At 32.4% G+C, this 20,575-nt stretch overlaps 1 protein-coding gene and 2 long non-coding RNA genes across 3 annotated transcripts in view; 2 read left to right on the top strand and 1 right to left on the bottom strand.

Moving 5' to 3' along the window:
• Nucleotides 1-20,575, top strand: part of LOC145962458 (uncharacterized) — a 345,107-nt gene that overhangs the window by 180,270 nt on the left and 144,262 nt on the right. The gene's annotated exons all lie outside the window — the stretch shown is intronic.
• LOC145963347 (uncharacterized) lies at nt 5,580-9,518 on the bottom strand. Its single transcript, XM_083085185.1, has 3 exons — nt 9,450-9,518; nt 7,067-7,409; nt 5,580-6,044 (listed from the first exon to the last, which is right to left on the bottom strand). Exons 1-3 carry the CDS (start codon nt 9,468-9,470, stop codon nt 5,827-5,829), a joined length of 582 nt encoding a protein of 193 aa, XP_082941311.1. The 5' UTR covers nt 9,471-9,518; the 3' UTR covers nt 5,580-5,826.
• LOC145963351 (uncharacterized) lies at nt 14,307-15,742 on the top strand. The gene is made up of 3 exons (XR_014436139.1): nt 14,307-14,669; nt 14,832-14,925; nt 15,297-15,742. It is a non-coding gene; the product is annotated as an uncharacterized LOC145963351 (long non-coding RNA).

The raw sequence follows: 20,575 nt of genomic DNA, 5'->3' as shown, positions 1-20,575 counted from the left end.
GCGTTTGGCACTTTGGCGCACTCGGTCCACGTGAAAATCTTTCCACGAACCGTCGACGGCAGTGGACCCGCGCTTCGTGTCACACTGCAATTGAACCACTTAGCTACTTTGCGAACGTTGTACTGCTAACCACCTGACGTGTCCCAAATTAAATAGAGGAAAAAAACCCACGGAAAGTTTAACTCTCTCGCGAACCGAGCCGTTCCGTAAAAATAAAGCTTATTAACACGGGATTCTCCTTCTTCGCTGCTTCCGGAATGGTTAGAAAAACAGTCGGCAGCGTCAAGTTTCCTCGTCGTTAAAACTACCTTTAGACTATTCGTTTAATAATGTTACTATAAACTCTGAGCGGACTCAAATACACGTTTTAAGCACGCCAACTCCTGTTTCCCTTCATTTTTAATATACTACTCGTGCTTTTCTCTTTTAACAACCTACTAATTTTTCATTAAATTGAAGGGAAAATCAAAGATGCACCGTAAAATGCTATTTTCTTTGCATTTATGTCAAAACGCTATGTCATTTGCATATTATACTTTTTTGTAAAAATTACAAATTATATAATTAGATACCTTGCAATTTAAATCCTATTCTCTATCCCGTACATTTATACTTGTTTGCATAATATGAAATATTTCCGAATAATACGTTCGAGTTGCGCTTAATTAGATAATGATAACAAAATAAAAATAGTGTTTATATTGTAGAGACAATAGCGATCTTGCTAAAGTAAACAACGTCCGTTAAAACAAAACTCAGACTAGCATCCGCGTACAATTCACGTACGTAATATGCTACGCTATTTATATTATAAACTGCATGCGTCATAAACATGATAAACAATATTAAAGTAATACGCTTTGGATAGCGTGTATAAATAACGCACGCGGTCAATTTTCGCGTAGCGGCAGCGCGAAGGCTTGTAACAGCAACGTTACAGCATCAGCTCTCTGTAACGTAACCTGTCGTTTCGCGTAACGCGCGAGCGTTAACGTAACTCCCGCCGCGTCGGAAAATTCAATTACGAGATAAAACTCGAGCGAGGATTTATCGCGTGATGGCTCAGGGTGGCGGATTATTCGTAAAATAAACTCGTAAACGTACCGGCGCGACGACAAGTGCGACGCACGCGAAATCGCGCATACATCAGCACGGCCGGGTCACTTTGACGCTACAATTATAATGAATCAGTTCGCAAATGGACGGAGTGATAGAAACGTGGCCGGATAATCGATAGGTTTGCCGTTGAATCGCTCGAATATCTACCAATACTGCTATATGTCGAAGCCGAGAGAATTTGGGGAAAGGAGGGATGGAGAGCTCGTATCTCAATCGAGTATTTTCCAGTACGTAGCCGACCGACAATTGCATACATGCGTTTGCTAATTTGTTAATTAATGACTGAGCATATAATTGCGATAGTACTTACGAGGTTATTACGATATTATAGAAAAACGCTTTTTCTATTAATTTGATTTAAGAAATTAATATTTAAATACTATATTAATATTTAAATATATTTTAATTTTAATATTAATTTAATTATAATATTTGTCAAATTGTATTAATGGAAACATGTGTGTATGTATTCTCTATTTATATTATACTAACATTAATTCTGACAAAAATAAAAATTGTATATATATGTATAGATTTAAAATTCTGTTTTTATATTTTTACGAGCTTACGCAAAAATAAAATGTATTAAAATAAAAGGATCGAAAATAATATCGTGTTTTTCAAACTTAATAAAAATTTTGAAAATCGAAGACTGAATTTTTAGGATCCTCTCTTACGCGATCATGCTACATGTGGTTATGCAACAATTCGCCGCTGTTCATTGATTTCAATTACCGGGCTAAAAATATTTGCTCTCCTGGCTATTGGCAAATTTACCGTTAGATCGATACAGTTATTCGCTGACCGCGTAAAACGCGATACTTGCGGAATAAAATCCGGTTTTGAAACTAAATTGTTCTTAACGTCTGACTTTAAAGGGGAAACACAAGTGCGAAGTTTGTTCCCTCGACTTGCTAAATTTGATTTATAAAATTGGATATGTGGACGATAAAATCGTAAACATTATCGTTTACTGTATAAATCTAATCAACAGTTATCTTATCAATGGTTTTTATATTATGATATATATATATGAGTGTAAATAGCGAGAATTTTAAACTAATTTCTCTTTGTTGTTGCTATTATTTAAATAACAACTTTTTTAATAAATTTCGATTTTTTAAAATAAAAATTTGGTGAAAAGATTTATTGCAACATTCGATTATCGAGTCTGCATATTTGAATCTGCAATTAAGTCGTTTTCAAACCAACGTTTACTTGTTAATAAACTAGAAAATACTATTTTAATATTATTATATTAATATTAATATTATTATATTTTAATATTATTTTCTTTAAATATACAGCTTATAATAAAGAATTTTTTGTAATTCGATAGCTCTTATTAAGAATATAAAATTTTTTTAAATATTTTTAAATCGCTATTACATTTAGATTTCTTAGAGACAATTTACATAGATATATGCGCATGCATTAATATGATTCAGCATAATGCATATTCGCATTTTAATTATTATAATGCTATGAATACGCAAATAAAACCACGATACATAGCGACCATATCATGTTAACGAGGTGCCTTGATTAAAGCAACCGTACGTTCCAATCAGCAATATAAATTATTAATTCATTCGCACCACAGCAATGATTATCAATTGGTTGACAAAACGTGAATATTTGTTTCTTAAGAAAAATTCGCATCCGAAAAATTATACGATACATGATACATATTCACAGAATTTTGTTTCATTAATAATTGTTCATTATAAATTTATTTCCATGTATTATAATCTATTAATTTTATCAATTGATGAAGTTTTTTAATTTTATCTGTCATAAATTTATCTTAGAAGAACCAGCTTATTTTAATCGATAATAAAATGTAATCTTAGTTTCTAAATTTTCGGTAAAAGAGACCTATATTCGAACGTACGAAATTTTCAGTATCATTAGTGAGGATGCGACATTCAATGTTCGATTAAAGCTCGAACACGCTGTTCGAGATCATCGGAAGTAAAGCATATAAACTCGCCTTTGCCAGGCAACGGGTACGATGTTCACGTAGCAGCGGCTCGATCACAAGCGATTTGTTGAGGATGCGAGCAGTAGCGGGAGGAATAATCAGCACGATGCCAGCAGTAATTAGTAGCTCGTGCGACGCTGCGGAAATTACCGCGGGCGGCCGACTCGACTCCCGAGGCTGGAAGGACGAAATATCTATATGTGCAGTCATTATCGCGATCGTTTACATCGTTTGAAATGTTACGACGATGGCGCATAAAGTACGACTCCAATACGTGCAACTTGCAAACGCGAGTTGAACGATTCGTGATAAAATTATTAGATATTTCTCCATCGATGTGCGCATTTATCTCAACTCGCAACGATTTATCTTATCGGAATTGTATCGCGAATTTTTATCGGATATTAATCTAATAACGTAATGTTTTTCGAGCCTTCGTGTCACATGAGAATTTCTCTCCTTTTTTTCAGTCATCTTTATCTCTCCCATCTTACCTCTTCATCGACGTGCATCTTCGTCGTTATTAACGGAGATTAAAAACGTGTTTCTTGCAGTTTCCTTGTGAATCGTGTACACTACCGCATCGGATATCTTTGAGACCTAGATTACATTTTTCTTTAAAATATCCCCGATAATGACGTTTCATGATTATTGAATAGATTGCACAAGATGCACTGTAATGACGTGTACATTTTTGAAATAACTATTCTTGACGTAAAATCAAATTAAATGACTTTTCCTTCTCTGTTCTATTCTCATTTGTTAATACATTGCGGGGAAATTGCTTTCAAAAATTAAATTGCAACTCATATGTTTTGGTTTTTGCGAGATAAAGTTTGCACTGCTGTATTTTTAATTAATTTTTTCATTAGCTCTTTTCTCTAAAAATCGATACGTTGAATTGTTTATCGCCTTGCGATGTCTATCTTATGTGATTTTTGTCTCATGGTGCTATTCCAATATCTAATATCTTTTTCATAAACTAAATGTTTACAGTGTTTTTGTATGTTTAAAAAAAATATTCCTTACATCGAAAATTGAATTAGGTAGGATGCTGCGATATTTAGTTATGCGCTACGAAGTTTTAAATGAGCTTTTTAATGCTACGTTAAAACATATTAAAGGAAGCGCGCTTTTTTCACGATTATTTTATAATGGCGCCGTTGAGACACGGACTTTTAACCCGTAGCCTCCACGGGTCTGTAATATTCAATAGATAATTCAATCCCGTGACCTGGATTTTCATTTCGCTGGCGACCGACCTTGCGCTACACCATCGTTACTGAGTAATCCACGTGATTAGCGGCAATCGGAATCTCCTCGCACTTGAGGCATCAGAAATTATTACTCGTTCTCCCGTTATGCGCAATTTATTTTCATTAGTACAGAGCGCGATCCCCGTCATTATATCTCTATATTTCGCGCGGACTTTTGCCATAGCTTTCCAATATTAATCATCGCCAGCACACTAATAAGGTGCTATCTCGTAATACCGATTTCGACTCTTTTATAATATATGCATGTCATGTCTCACTAAAATGTAGGGAACAATTTATGCATGACTTTAAAATAATATAATGAATATATATACACTTTTTACATAATTATATCTCAATTATTCATCGATTGTTTAATAAGTTTAAACGCTTGTTGTATAATATATATATATATATATATATATATATATATATTATATATATATATAATATATATATATATATATATATATATATATATATATAATATATATATATATATATATATATATATATATATATATATATATAATATATATATAATATATATATTAATATATATATATATATATATATATATATAATATATATATAATATATATATATATATTAGCTTTTTAAAGGGATTCTACAAAATAAAATGTATTTTTATATATGTATAATATTTTCATGTATAGCATTAATTTATAAAAGCATAAAGTGTACGTTAATAATATTGTTATATTTTTCGAATATATCTGGTATTAAGAGAATATTGTAATCAAAATTATAACATAAACATTTTAATATATTTTAATATATTTTAATATATTTTAATATATTCTTTTACATATTTAACATTATATTTCTCAAATATTTTATTAGTTTTTAAATCAAATGTTTGACTATCAGAAAATTTCAAAGTGCAGAAATTCTCGCAAATTAAATAAGTATACTTTGTGAATGGCCCCCTCCCCAATGTATTTAAATTTTTCCTGGCGTTTTAATAAGAGTTTTTAAATAAATGCAAATTCTCGATTAAAGTGTTATTGGTTTCCGATAAATATAAAAAGAATAACTGAGATACATATAATAAAAAATCATTTTTGATCACCACAATATTTTTCGATTATTATTAAGCGAACGCCAAATTACCAAAAAATTCTATTAGCTTCGCATAAATCCTTATTTATGCACAGTTTATATGTTTATCACGTTTTATCAATAACTTTTATGTATAATATGAGCAAATAATTATGTACCTTTTATTGAGCTTGTATCGTATATTGGAGAGAGGATAAACAATATTTACAACGGTGCATAGAATACGTTATTTCTGCGTATTTATAATATCGAACGGATAGCATGTTGTTACCTTTGGTATACAAAATGGACACGCATCAATATTGACAATCTAGGAGGAAGAATTTAATTATACCAGGTACGCGCGCGAAAACGATCAGTCATGATTGCCATGGTTGATGTCACTCAGTATCCCGCGTGTGCGGATAGCGCGGCGGCGTATTCATGAAAGGGACTTTGGGTCTCCGTTTCTTGTCCTTGACCACCGTATACCCCGCCTGAATGATCGTTTTTCCCGGAGGTGTGCACCACCGCGTGAAATCCCTCCTTGTCCGCGTGGTAGCTGACGACCCGAAAAGTGCCACCTGGATCTTTCACGCTATATTCTCCAGATACGCTACCTCCTACGAAAAGAAAGATGTTCGATAACAAGACAGAGTATCTCTTGATTCTCTTTTCTAAATTACGGGCAATCGTGACAGGGCGAACATCGATTTCAAGATGTCATTATAATGTAATAGTATCGGCAATTATCTTTCGACTGTGAAAAATGCTTATTTCTTTTTAGATTAGTAACATAATGTCAATCAATATATTATATAATCAAAATATGATCTATATATTATATACGGTTTTGTTCTTTTCGCTCTTTCAGATAAAAACTTGATAACAAAAAACACATAGCAAAATATAAAAAAATATTTCGTAATATCACATTATTTATCGATTTATCGAATGGTAGATAAAACTAATTTTTTGAAGAAAAAGATTCGATGAAAAGATGCTTTAATATACATTTATGTAATATTGAATATTATTTGATACTTAAAAATTAAACTTCTTTTTATACAAGTAAGTATACTTAAATTGAAATGTAGACCAAGATTCCCTTACTTATTTAAACTTTTGAGATGTTTGCAGAGTCTTTCACTTTCTATCACGTATATAATTCAAAGAAAGCTAAACTAAATAATACCTCCATACTTTCATTGGAAAAAAATTGACTCCAACTTGGTCAAAAAATACACCTGTAAAGTTTGCCGACTTTCGGTAACTTTATATAGGGTCCTTGTACACAACTATGATATCATATCGTCGCTGTTGACGCCAGTTTACGATTCTTCGAGTCAACTTCACGTTTCCAAGTGAGAAAACGTAGTTTCGACTGAAGAGAGTGTCGACGCGTATACACACGTATACACTCATACACACGCAACTCGCATTCGTTCATACAGACCCACATGCTCGGGAGGGCGCGTTCGCGGGCAGCCTTTACGGAAATGCAATTTTCTCTTCACCCGTAGCAATTTTTGCCGACGTCACGGTGGAAATCGGGTAAAACGACGCCACAGGTAGCCCCCAGCATCCCAGAGGCCGTTGTCATCCGCGCGCGAAAGTCACGAAGGCGTAAAAGTGACTGACTCACCGTCCCTGGATTCCTTCTGGCCGTGAAAGTCGCCTGTATGATGATCCTCGACACCGTACGAGAAGTCGTACTTGGGATTCCCCACGTAATCGACCGTGTAGCCGTCATGCTGGCGATGTTCCTGATGGTCCTGGCCGTGTAAATAATTGTGCTCGCCGAAGTGGTCAACGACAACGTGCGGCACTTTCACCTCGTACTCCGGACCCTCCACCGGCCCGTGGAAGTGCATGTACGAACTGGCCACCGAGACGCGATGATCGTGGTGAGCGCCGCTGTCCAGCGGTATCACGCCGGTGATTGATCGATTGACCAGGGCGAGGCCGATGGTTAGCGCGACGTTGACCTATGACACAAGAAGTTTATGTCGACGACCATCGTCGCGCCGTCCCGGAGATTCACCTCCGGTACGGAATGGCACGCTCTCGATTCTCCAATCGAGTTATCGATCATGGATGTAAATAGCGCATGTTACCGCACGAACCGTTGAGTTAATTTACATAAGCGCTAGTTATATTTATCAGAATGCTCTTCCTCCTTCTCATTTGGAGAAGCTTTTTTCGACAATATTTCGCGGAGTAATGCCTCCGGATATCAGGTAAAAAATCGCCGAGTGCGAAAAGGATTGTAATTTAAACATTTTTTTTTTAATCCGTTCTAATCAAATATTTTTCTGTGCAGACGTATAGTATATATAAACGACCAAACAAATTGGAACATTTCAAACTAGCAGAATGTTCGATGAGTCGAAATTGCGCTGAAATGTAACCGTGATCTATACGCAATCGATGTTGCCTTTGTATACGAACTCACTCGATGCCATGATGAAACTCTAGAATTTTACGATATCGACATATCTCTCGCGAGAGGGAAAGTTCATCGACCTCTCGTTTTTAATTACAGAAGTCCCGAGAGCCCGGCCGTCAACATTCAAACCAACATGAACCGATTCAAGTGGCTCGATTGAAAAGACGAAATAGACGTAATGAAAGAAACGTTTCCTCGTCTTTGCTTACGCTTTATCAATCTTGTCTTCGTTATAATTGACGTTTCTCACTTGATGTTCGCGTCTTTTTAACTTATAAATAAATGTAACGTAAAAAAAATTGTTACTCGTCCAATAGAAAAGACTGAAAAATGTATCTGCGAGCATAATCATAATAGTTCATAAATAGTTAAAGACAGATACTCTCTCTCTCGAAATTTGAAGTTATATTAATAATGTTATATCGTGAATTATAAAGTTATTTTATGCAAATTTTGCCAGGACTGACAACATGGATAGACAATTGTTCATGCACGTAGAAGTACAACTTGAACTACTGTTTATGAATATACGTCCAAGTTAGAAATGTAGTACAATATATGCAAAAAGATGGAATATATGTATGTTAAGATGCACTATGCAAGATTTTGCATACTTTACATTGCTTTATGTAACTGCACAGTGTTATGTATACCGAATGTATCATTAAATATTTATCAAAGGGCAAATATGAATCATAATTCGAATCACATATCATAAATCTCCAAAATTCAAAAAATGTATGTAGTATATAAATATTTTTTTAAGATAATTAAGTTTTAAGATTATTATTATCATAATGATTAAATCAAAAATTAAAATCCTGCAGTTTTATATCAATATTTTTTGTACAGTAGGAATAAAATGTGAGTTTACTCAAAAAATATATAAAAGAAAAAAATATTTATATGTACATAGAGAAAAATAATAAAACTTTTTGCTATAATAAAAGAATATAGAAAAATTTGCTATAAGAGAAAAAGTCTAAAGATTAAGCGAAAAAAATATATAAAATATATTATAAATATATAAAATAAATATTATTATAAATATATAAAAATAGTTATTTAATTCGATTCGAAACAAGCGTTTGCCATAGATCAGGATGCACTTTTTAATTTTCCTATATACAGAATTCAATCCTAGAATTTGTACCTTTCTGTAAAAACGTACTTTCGAGATACGACTCGTCTAAACGAACTAATTACATCAAGCAGACCCGAATGTTAAGGAACGCTTTAATTTCATCTTATATTCACGACGTTGGCGTTACTCGGGTTTCCGACAGACTGTATAGAACTACTTTTCTCCTTCCGCCTCATCTCGAATTATTTATTTCAACCCTTGCGCGCGCGTCAATTACACCTTCGTAATTACGAGGCAATTAAGAATCCGTAGTGCCGTTCGTTCTTATTTTCTTTTGAGAATTTCCCTTATGTTTCACTCTCTTTTTTCCCTCTCTTTCTCTTTACTGTCCCCTACATCTGTCTCTGTTCGAATGTCGCGGAGTTATTCTTTAACGAGCACTTTCTCCGCGCCGCGTCACTTTTCCTTCTTTCGCGATGAGTTTCGACACTCTACCTTGAAAGTCATCTCCACCATTACGGTATTTCAGACGGCCAGATGAGAACTGCAACTTACCAGCGTATTTTCTAGGCTTTTATATAGCGGGCCCGCTCTGCTTACACGTGCCCGCGCATACATACATGCGTACATCCGCGCCCGGTTCCGGTTCCGAGACGAATACAGATGTTAGATTGAGATATACTTCCGAGACAGTAAGATAAATGTCACATGGAGACATTCAAAAAAAGAATGCGATAATAAATAAATTTTAAACATACATGGATAATGTAAACTCGTATTTTTAAATCATATAAACGCGCAATATAGTTTTATTTATACATTATCTACTTGATTCGTTTGAGAAAATCAATATTTATCTCTAAATTCAAAGATGAAAACTCTTTATTTCCAACGAACATTTCAATTCTCAAATGAGAGATGATTTCAAAAACAGAACGTAATAAAAATATGCCAAAAATCCAGTAAAGAGAGAATGATATATGTATATATGTAGAAATTAAATTAAATTACATCACGTAATTAAATTGAAAAAAACAAAAAACTTATAGTCAGAAGATACTTATGAGAATAAAAACACAAAAATAATTGTACAGTGTATTTATAAATATAACAAAAGTCTATCCAACATATAAGTAAGGCAGAAATAGGTAAAATATAAAAATAGTTACAAAAATAGTTACTTTTAACAAAACTAGATTTTAGTATAAAAGTATAGGATCATTTGACTTACAATAAGCACTCATCTTTAATGTGTATTAGACATGCAAATTTCAAATTCATATTTATGTATGAATAGATATAACAAAGCTTGGCATTTTGCACGCACATGTAAGAGAAAGAAAGAGAGAAAGTCATTTCGGAATTATTTAAAAAAATAAATGTAAAAAATAATAATAGCAACATTTTTAAAAAGAGAAGTTATTAGTTATTAAGATTTTATCATCTCTAAATATATCTCTCTCCCTATTTTTAATGGAGGCGCAATTTATAGTGGTAGCTTGTTTAGAATAAGTAGAATTAATATCGTATTATATATGCTTTATATTTTGCAAAAATCAGCACGAGTTCCAAATGGCGTTTCACGATGACTCGTAATGCCATAAAACCGATTACGTATTAATAGACCGGCGCATCTTTACGTAGAATGTGCATTGAAAAATGATCCGGGAGATCGTATAAGATCGCTTCCTTCCTCTCAGCCGGCGCCTCATCGAATGGCTTCCTTCTTCCCGTGAGATACACGGCACTATTGCCGCGAGCTTTTCTCGACATCGAGACGCGGTACTTGATTCGTTTGAGAGAATCAATTTTTATCTCTGAGAATTCAGAGATGAAAATTCTTTACTTTCAACGAAAATCTTAATTCTCAAGCTATTATTTCAAGAAACATAATAATAATATGCTAAAAATAAAGAGAGAATGATACATGTAGATATTAAATTAAATCACATTATGTAATTGAAAATATGCTTATCCTTGAATAATAATGCTTTAATTACGTATATATATATATATATATATATATATATATATATATATATATATAAAATTGCTTGGAGCATTAATAAAAGATAATTAGATTTTTATAAATTTCTAAAATTGATTAATTGTATGATATGTGAAATATGGATCAAACTTTCTTCTTTTTTCTTTTTTATTAATGTCAACAATTTGCGAAAAAGTTGCGTGTTACTCATATCAATTTACATTTATGTTGTTGGCTAAATATAAATATTGTACAATATTTGCGTACTACTCCCGCACTGCAATTTTTTTTTAAAGTAAATATTGAACTGCATAAAAGCATACTCCGTCAATTTCCTGCGTCAAACATTTTTCTGATGAATTTTTAAAGATATTTTAAAGTTCTAATTGCATCAATATAATATTCGTGAATTCTTAAGCAAAATTGGATCAGATTGTATTATTTCCTTTCATTCTAACTGTTCCTTCTCCAATAGTAATCTTTTTTAAGATTATCTGGCTTGATGAAAATCCAGAGTTCTATAAAAGACTCATCCATTTCATGAAAAGCGTTTCTTAAGCGCAGGTCTTTTCGTATAAAATTTCGTCAAGTGTTTTTGACATCAAATAATAGCAACAATAAAAAATAATAAGAATAATAAAAGTAGTAAAAACAGTAATCATTGAAAAAAATATTTTTTTTTGCAATATTAATGCAATAATTTCCGATAATTATCATTTTTCAATTTGTTTATTATTCACTATAATCTATGAATATCGGCAAAAGGATTATAGTAAGCTGCTCCCTCTTTAATAATTCGTATTTTATATTTAGAGAGCAACGTCGCGTCGACATCATACTCAAATAGCTGACATAAAATCTTTTTTTTTTCCAGTTTAAAACGCGCACCAAGAGAGATGCTGCTTTCACGAAAGAGAGTCAACCGAAAGTTGGCTGACGCTGGAAGGCGTCTCTCTGCCTTCTTCGTTGTGAAACGATAAGAAATATCACAAAGCTATGTATCACGGAAATTCCTTTCGCCTTTTCGACATTGTGAGAGCGAAACGTAAAATATGACGCTATTATAAATCAAATTCATGCATATCTTTCTTTGATTTCGCAGCTTTCCATTAGCGACGATGATTAGCATATTCATTGGAGTGTCGTCCATTATACGATATCACACACACATATATACATATATATATGTGTGTGTATATATATATATATACACACACACGAATGATATATTCATGCACGATTTGTTTATTTATAATAACAAATGACGTCACGCGTAAATTGCAAATCCGCTACAACTGCATGCGTGGTATGCGATTAACAAGCTATCGTTTATACGCATATGTACATTTAATTACATATATTTTATACATATATATATATACGTAGTTAATAAGATAAGTATCATTATAATAATATAATATATATTATTATCGTAAATGCCCATTACTCACGACATGTAATTTGATCGGCGGGATTTATGGCGGTGTCGAATAAGGATGGACGTTAACGATCGACCTCGCCACATTTGATAACCCGATTAATGGACTGCGCTATGATAATGAACGCGCGTAAAGGGAAATACGGGCCGCGTCAGCACTCGCCATACATCGCTAATTGGATTTTCTTTTGTGAGTGAGAGAAATTCTACGGAAATACGCGTATTAAAGCCTTGTCACTATTAACCATCCGGCAAACCTTTGAAACGATATAAACCGCTGTTTCGACGACGACAGGGGGAACGATGATACGCTTGTTTCTTCGCTGAATATAAATGTGCTCCATTATAAACGCGTACATACGGCACAAATTACCGTGTCTTCGCATCAAACGATTATAAACGTATCGCACTTGCGCTCGCTCTTTGTACATTTCTCCGCATAATATTCTTGCTCCTCGAAGCAACAGCAAGTCGAACGTGATATTCTGTACGCGCAACGATAATCAACCAACCCCCTCGACCTCAGTGCACGATGTAATATAATTGACGTAGAGGAAGTGTCCTGGATCGCCGCTACAAAGGACGGTAATTGAAGCAATTTTGCGGTCTCGCAAATAAGCTCTCTCTTTACAGTTAATAAATAAGCAAATTATACAGAGAGAATTTTATTATATAATGCGCTTCGCGGGGGTTAAAGTGGCTTTAGAGTAATAGTATACACATCCACAGGAAAATACGCGAACGTAATGTCGATAAACATGCGAATAACGTGGTTTGGTACAATGCATGCCTCTTAATATTCGACATTTCAAGATGTATGCAGAGAATACAAACATATTATTTCGATATCACTTTGACTATAACACAATTCTGTCATCTCTGAAATCAAGCAATGTAGTGATCAGAGATGCCGTGAGTGTATTGTTGTGTCTGCATCTCCGATAGTGGTGTCATAATGACAAATGTTATACATAAAAAGTGAGCGACGTGCCATTTACGGCATATCATCCAGATGTTACCAAGTAATTTATCCGAAATTTTCTTATGTCATGTTTTTAATTAAATGTTTTTAATTAATGTATATCTAGAATTGAGAAATCTAACAGTACTTTTTTTATACTATAATCTTGATGTTAACTTTCGATTAAATTATTTATTAGTTTAATATTGATTATGTTACACATACACACACACGCACATACGCACACACACATACATACATACATACATACATACATATGTATGTATATATTATATATATATAATTTTATATATATATATATATATATATATATATAAAATATACTAATTTATTCTATACTTTAATATTATTAACATATTTATATTGTAAATACTTATTATTACATTATACTCTCTCTTATTATTAAGTATAATGTAATAATAAGTATTTACAATATAAATATATTAATAATATTAAAGTATAGAATAAATTAGTATATTTTATAGTACGCATAATACGCATTCTCTATTTACATAATACATGAAAGTGAATATTATTTTACAGTATAATATATAATTAATATTTTGGAATTAATCAATTCATTATAATTAATATCAAAGAATGTTATTTGAGTTATAACATATATAATATAAATTTTGAATGTTATTATATGTTATTATATAATTATTAATTATAAATTTTGGATAAAATTCGATACGTACAGTAGTTATTTTTTAAAATATTGCCTATTTTAGTATAATATAATAAAAATATATATTAAATGTTTTTTAATAAAAATATTTCTTTATTATTTATTTATTTATTTATTGCTGCTATAAATTTTATTTTATATTTGTTACAGATCAATGCAATCTTCGTAATCAACTTCGCTGTTGTGCATCTGGTGAATGATAAACATTTTCATTTTATAAAAAGCATCAAATATATACAAGTGCATGTTTTAATTTTTGTTTTTTCTTAAATTCTAATTATCGCATACAAGTAAAGATACTTTCTTGTGTATTTGGCATGTTATTTTTCTTTTTTAGGATAACTTATAATTCAATAGATCGATCATGTCATTCGTTATGTTCTCAAGTGACCGACTTTTCAACAACGAATGATGACAATAAGTGAATTGAAGTCCAAATTCATCAACACGTATAAAGCGACTGACAGTTGGCGCAAAAAACTGGTCGGACATCGAATAAACCGGCATAAATAATGTGTGCCGCGCGATTTCATCGCGTTCCGGTATAACATTTGTAAACGAACGTCGCGTTGTCGACTGTATTATGCTTTCGTTTCGCACGTGACGCACGTCAGAAGGTGAACGCTCGACTCGATTAAACTAATTGGCATTTCGCAGATATTCATCGCACATATCGAGAGATACATTTCGCTACTTGAATAATCAGTTTAATGAAATATCAATTTAATTATTGTAATGCAATTCTACAACAAGATAGTTGACTGTTTATATCGATACAGACATTTTCCACGTGCCTCTTCACCGCTCCAAATTAATCAGAGGATCCATAAGGGAGTGGAATGATACATTTGAGATGTTCCGAATATTTCAATGGTATTTTTATTCATTGCACATTTTCATTCTCAAGACGTCAATGACCTCGCTTTCGTATTATATGCGTGATTTTTCTTCGTCTCGTGTATATAAGTTAAGGATCAATTATAATTTAATTGCAACCGTACAATTTGCCCGTGATAACTTTCTTTGTGTTTCGCGTGCTGCTTCAACTCGCCCATTAAATCGGCATTATACCGCACAAAGCCCTTCTCGTTGAAATTCCACGAATCGAAACGGTTTCGCGAGGGGAATCCCGCGCGTATGAAAAGATCTTAGCTTTATATATATATATATATATATATATATATATATATATAAAATATATTATATAACTTGAACCCCATAAAAGGCTACGCCTCGTATTTCAGATCGTAAATCAAGAAGCTCGATCCCAGAGTAAGTATGATTCCCAGCGCGATATGGAGCTTCTTGACTGAGAGAAAGAAGACCCTGCTTTCGCGTAGAGAAACCTATTCAAAAGATCTGCCACATTCGTGGATTCGTTTTAATCGTGGAGCGCTCAGGTCGCAGTTCCGGTAACCCATGCAGAGAGAGTCTGACCCAGATCGGGTGAATCTACTGCAATTTACACTTGACGCGATCGTCGACGGCGGAGGGTAAAGGTGAGAGTAAAGTTGACGGCTCTTTTCTCGGCTTTATCTCCCGAAGATTCTAAATAAAAACGCATCTTGCATATGTAAGAGTGACATTTATTACTCACGATGCAGATGCAAAATGAATTAGAAATATTATATTATCGTGCATAAGAAAGAATAATATCAATATTATAATATGTCACTATTACAAAAAATATAAGTTGCAATTATATTAATAAATAAGTATTTATTATATTTTATTCAGCGAATAAGATATTTTTAAATAATAAAAATCGACATTATTAAGCTGGGCAGTTTCGATATCACGAATATGAAAAAAGCGAGGTATCATTAAATAGCTTACCTAGAATTTTTTTGAATATGTTTTTGTTATCTTAGGAATTATTGTCATAATGAAAAACAGTATTTTATAATGTCAATGCGCAAACTTTTGAATTGCGCTTAATCTCATTGTTAATAAAATTAATTTCATAAGTCTTAAATATTTATATATGAAAAATATCACAATTTATTTTTTATCATCATGATTTTAGTCTCATACATGCACGCAAATATATAAAGTAATCTTATCTTATCAAGACGCAAATTATTGCATGACATTTATGCGCTTCAAATCTGCATTGTTTGACTTATAAAAATGTAACAGGAAACGCAATCGCTTCTCCATGCGAATGTTAAATATTTAAATATTATATATAAAGTTTATCTGATAAATGGATCATGGAAATAGATTGACACAATAGTGAAATAGATTTTATTTTGATTTTGTTAAAAGAAAATTATTTAATTATAAAATCTACTATAAGAATCTAGAAAATATCTTGTCATAAAAATATTTTAAAAATCTAAAAAATAATAGGTAAAAAAGAGTAAAGTAATTTAGAGCGACCTGCAGTGGTAACACCTTGTGAAAAACGAGCAATTTTGAAAGTGGCATTAAATTCGCAGATGACTGCAAAACAAATTGTTGAAGCGTCTAAAGTAAACACACATATCAAAAAATGTTCGACGTCTTCACAAAATTGTATTTAAAATGATAAAGAAAATGAAAAGAAAATATTATAGATACAAGAAGATAAATATAAGAAAATTTTTTTTAGATTTAAATAAAAAACATGATTTTTTTAAAATTTATATTAAATACAAGAGGATTTTTATTAAATGTTTTTTAAAGATTTTATCAAATATTATTTCAAATATTATTTTATCAAATATTATGTAAGATGAGGGAAAAAGATAAAAAAATATATTTACCGATAAAAGAAGTTCAATTTAAATAGTATTAACAAATTTGATTTGAAGATGAATTTAATAATTATATTAAATAATAATAATTGTACTGATCATGAGATATAACGATGGAAGAAAAGTGTTAAAAATGTTTATTGAATTTATCGAAATTAAGCGAGTAAGAGAGGCAAAGCGAGCAGAAACATTCGAATGAAAAGCGATAGCAAACGTCGCATAAAAACATATTTACGCAAATTACGCGAACTCTGACTGCGCGCGAAAGCTGAGCTTTTACTCTCGGCAGTAACGGACGAGATATCACGAGCCGGAAGCACGGAACTCGCCAGCACTCCTACGCGCTTATTGCGCTTCAGTCGTCAGAAGCTCAATTAAAATTCCCACGGAAATTTCTCATTCGCCCGGGACACTTATCCCGGCGGGAAACCGTCCGCATCAGCCGCGTAGTCGTCGTTGTACGACACTCTAACATTGCGGAATTTCTTCCGTCGTTATTTTTCTTCCACCGCAATTTCAGGCGGATGGATCGTAGGTAAATACGTATCATTTGGAAACGGGTTAACGCGATAAGGCTAACATAATTCCATCCGCTCTTCGCGAAGTGTCGCGGTCTGGAGCGTGACTAGTCTAGAAGTACCGAGTTGCGAATTGTGTTTGGCGATTAATCCCGAGGTACAAAATGCTCGACGACGTAACTGGCGAGTATGGGGCTTTTAATTTTCGCGTTTGTCACGTACCGCCCGTTGAGAGCCTGGCTGAATTAATCTCCAATCCAACCGTGAATATCGCGCTTACGAATTGTTGAAATGTACACAATCATCGAGAAACGCGCCATTGATGCGTACTATTTTTCTATTTCGCTTTTTCATCGCATAGATAAAAGTATGTATATTTAAGAACTATATATTGCCATTTTTTTCAATTACGAATTCCTTGGAGAATTTGGCGAATTCATATTCGTTTAAATAAATTAAATAAATATTAATAAAAATAATTAAAAAATATTAAAATATATTTAATATATCTCTTTTAAAATATTTAGAATAAATAGAGGATAAGAATAAGTAATTTTACGTCAATCAATTGCATCATACAAAATTATATTTATAATATTAATTTTTTACAACTACTTTTTAAAGCTATCATTTATAGCTGTCCATTTTTATGCTTCCTTCGATCAAACATTAACATCTTCCTCGAGTCCTAAGTGGCAAAAACATGAGCTGGTGGAGAGGAGCTTTCGACAAACTCGCAATACAAAAGCGATGAGATCTTAACGAGCATCCGCGTAGTTAATCAATCTTCATTCCGGTACTTAATTACTCACAAACTTACTCACACGTTGCACGAAAAGGCGTATCGAGTGTTGTTTCCGTTACCTGCAGCAATGCCGACGAACAAACGACAATTAAGATAACACTTGCATCGACAAAGATTCGCTCGTTAAAATCATGATAAATATGCAATTTAAACGGAACATCAAACATCTGACATTATGACATTTTATCGTTTTTTATAGGATAAATTATAAATGATAAATGATAAATGTAAGAGAATATTGTATTTAACAATTTGTCATTAGATATTATTGTATAAATCTTCATTCTTCTGTGTATTATAAATATGTTAACTAATTGCTTCGTGCATTTCCAATGTATATAATATTTTCTCTATATTTCCGCGCTTCGTTTTATTATAAGTTTTTTTTTATTTGTTTGAGATTATAATATTTCTTTCCTTTCAATTATAAAACGAATCAATTTTTTGAGATTGCATGCAGACTATATATAATTTGTATACTTCTTTTATATACATGTATATGTATGAATATATATAAGTAAAAATATTTTAATTTGATTTAAAAATTCTGCAGTAATGTTCAATAACCATTTTAATTTATTTATTACAAAACTTTGATTGATTTAAAATAAAAAAGTTTAAAGTGAAAATTCAAAGTGAATTATGTTCGTATCAGGAAACATTTTAGATAATGAATGAACACCTAAAGAGGAAGATTTACAATTTAAAAAATTTTTCATACTTAGAATGTTTAATGTTCATTTAAAAGTTAATAACTTAAAATACGAGTTACTAAAATATAAGTTAAAATATAATCTTATTAACTCTTTAATTTCTATTTTTATTTAAATTTCAAAAAAGACTAATCTGTGTTTCTGATATAATTTTCTTCTAGAGATTAAAAGTATAACTGTTCGCTGGCTTGACATATGTGATGGAATAGTTGACCATGTGTTCACGGATTAATGTGTTGGCGAGCCGTCAACGATCATTCATGAGTCGACGGCGCTGCTACGTAAATCAAAGTTCAAGATTCCAATATACTTGCACTTGTCGCGCTTACCCAAGCGTGACACCTCCGCTCTGTGTTAAAGCGCGCCGCTTGTCGCGATCTTAAGACCTGTTGATCGAGCGCAATCAAGTTTCTCGTCACCGGACCATGTCCGACACGTGCTTTGGCGATACGCAAACAAACGCACTTCAACCAACTTGGTCATGCAAATAGCCTAAGAGATAATGTCTGCAGCACTGATAAGGTCCGTTCTATTAAATAGCTCTTTCTAAGAGAACATTTTGCGGCTGTCTCACTTATTGTATCGTATTTTTTACTTGTGATTTTTATCATCCATCATACATATTTATATTAAAAATATTAAAAATTATATATTTATATTAAAATATATATTTATATTAAAAAAATATATATATTTATATTAAAAATTATAATAAATATATATCTATCGTGTGCTAAAATCCTGATGTTAATCTATTTATAAATAAATAGCACGACAATTAATATATTTTATCAGAATCAAGATTCACTATATGCGTGATAAATATTTCAAACGCGTGCTGGGCGCTCGACGGGCGTTATATCGATGAACGATAGAAACGTAATTGATCACGTTTTATACATTTTGCGTTGCTAATTGCAGTTGTTTCGTTTCGCAGTTACTTATCGATTACAACAAACAGCACGTACAGTCCGTACATTCGAAAATAATTGCTATTGCGTATGAGCGCAACGAACTTTGAATGTAAATATTCTAAAAACAGCTATTTGTAGAAGAAAGGTACAATGTTGCAAATTCACATTGTACGATAAGAATTGACTTGATTTTTTCGATATATGATATCTATTAATTAAAAGTTAATTGATGAATGGAAATTTAATTACAAAATGTGTGCGGTAGAAATATAGAATTTGTTTTTTATTTGATAGAAGAGTTTTAAATAACACATTTTTTGTTCTTTTTTTCTTGACAAAAGGCACGAAATTATAGATGACTATTTTTTAAATATTTTCATATTTAACAATCTGCAGAAAAATGTGACCTGCAAATGCATAGAGAAGATCTCTATGGATTTACCTATGAAATTGCTATCCCGAGGGAAATAGCGCGAAACTATCAAAATGATCCGCGCTTGCGTCAATAACCAGTTTCTCATTAATGGTAAAATCCAGCCACAATTACTCCAGCTATGATTAGTGCCGCGCGAGAAAGATAAATAGCTTCGTAAACGCATCGCGACAGCCGGGGGTTCGCAAATGCTATTCACAATTATTAATGAGGGAGATTAGAGTTTTATATGCGACTTGATGTATCGCGTATGGTTTCCTTTTCATGTGGTCCAACGCTGTAATACGTACATTTCTAATCTATCAGCGCATTTATCGTCCTTATCGCGAAAAATTACATTACACGTGGCGCGAACTGTCACGTCGTGATTTATTCGGCGCAACGTTGTCTCGCGAGATTATC

This window comes from Camponotus vicinus, unplaced genomic scaffold (genome assembly GCF_025532165.1).
Source record: "Camponotus vicinus isolate PSW18456_S1 unplaced genomic scaffold, iyCamVici1.0 SCAF_12, whole genome shotgun sequence".
Classification (NCBI taxonomy): domain Eukaryota; kingdom Metazoa; phylum Arthropoda; class Insecta; order Hymenoptera; family Formicidae; genus Camponotus; species Camponotus vicinus.
Note: the sequence above shows the minus strand (reverse complement) of the source record. Positions and strands in the feature narration are given on the sequence as shown.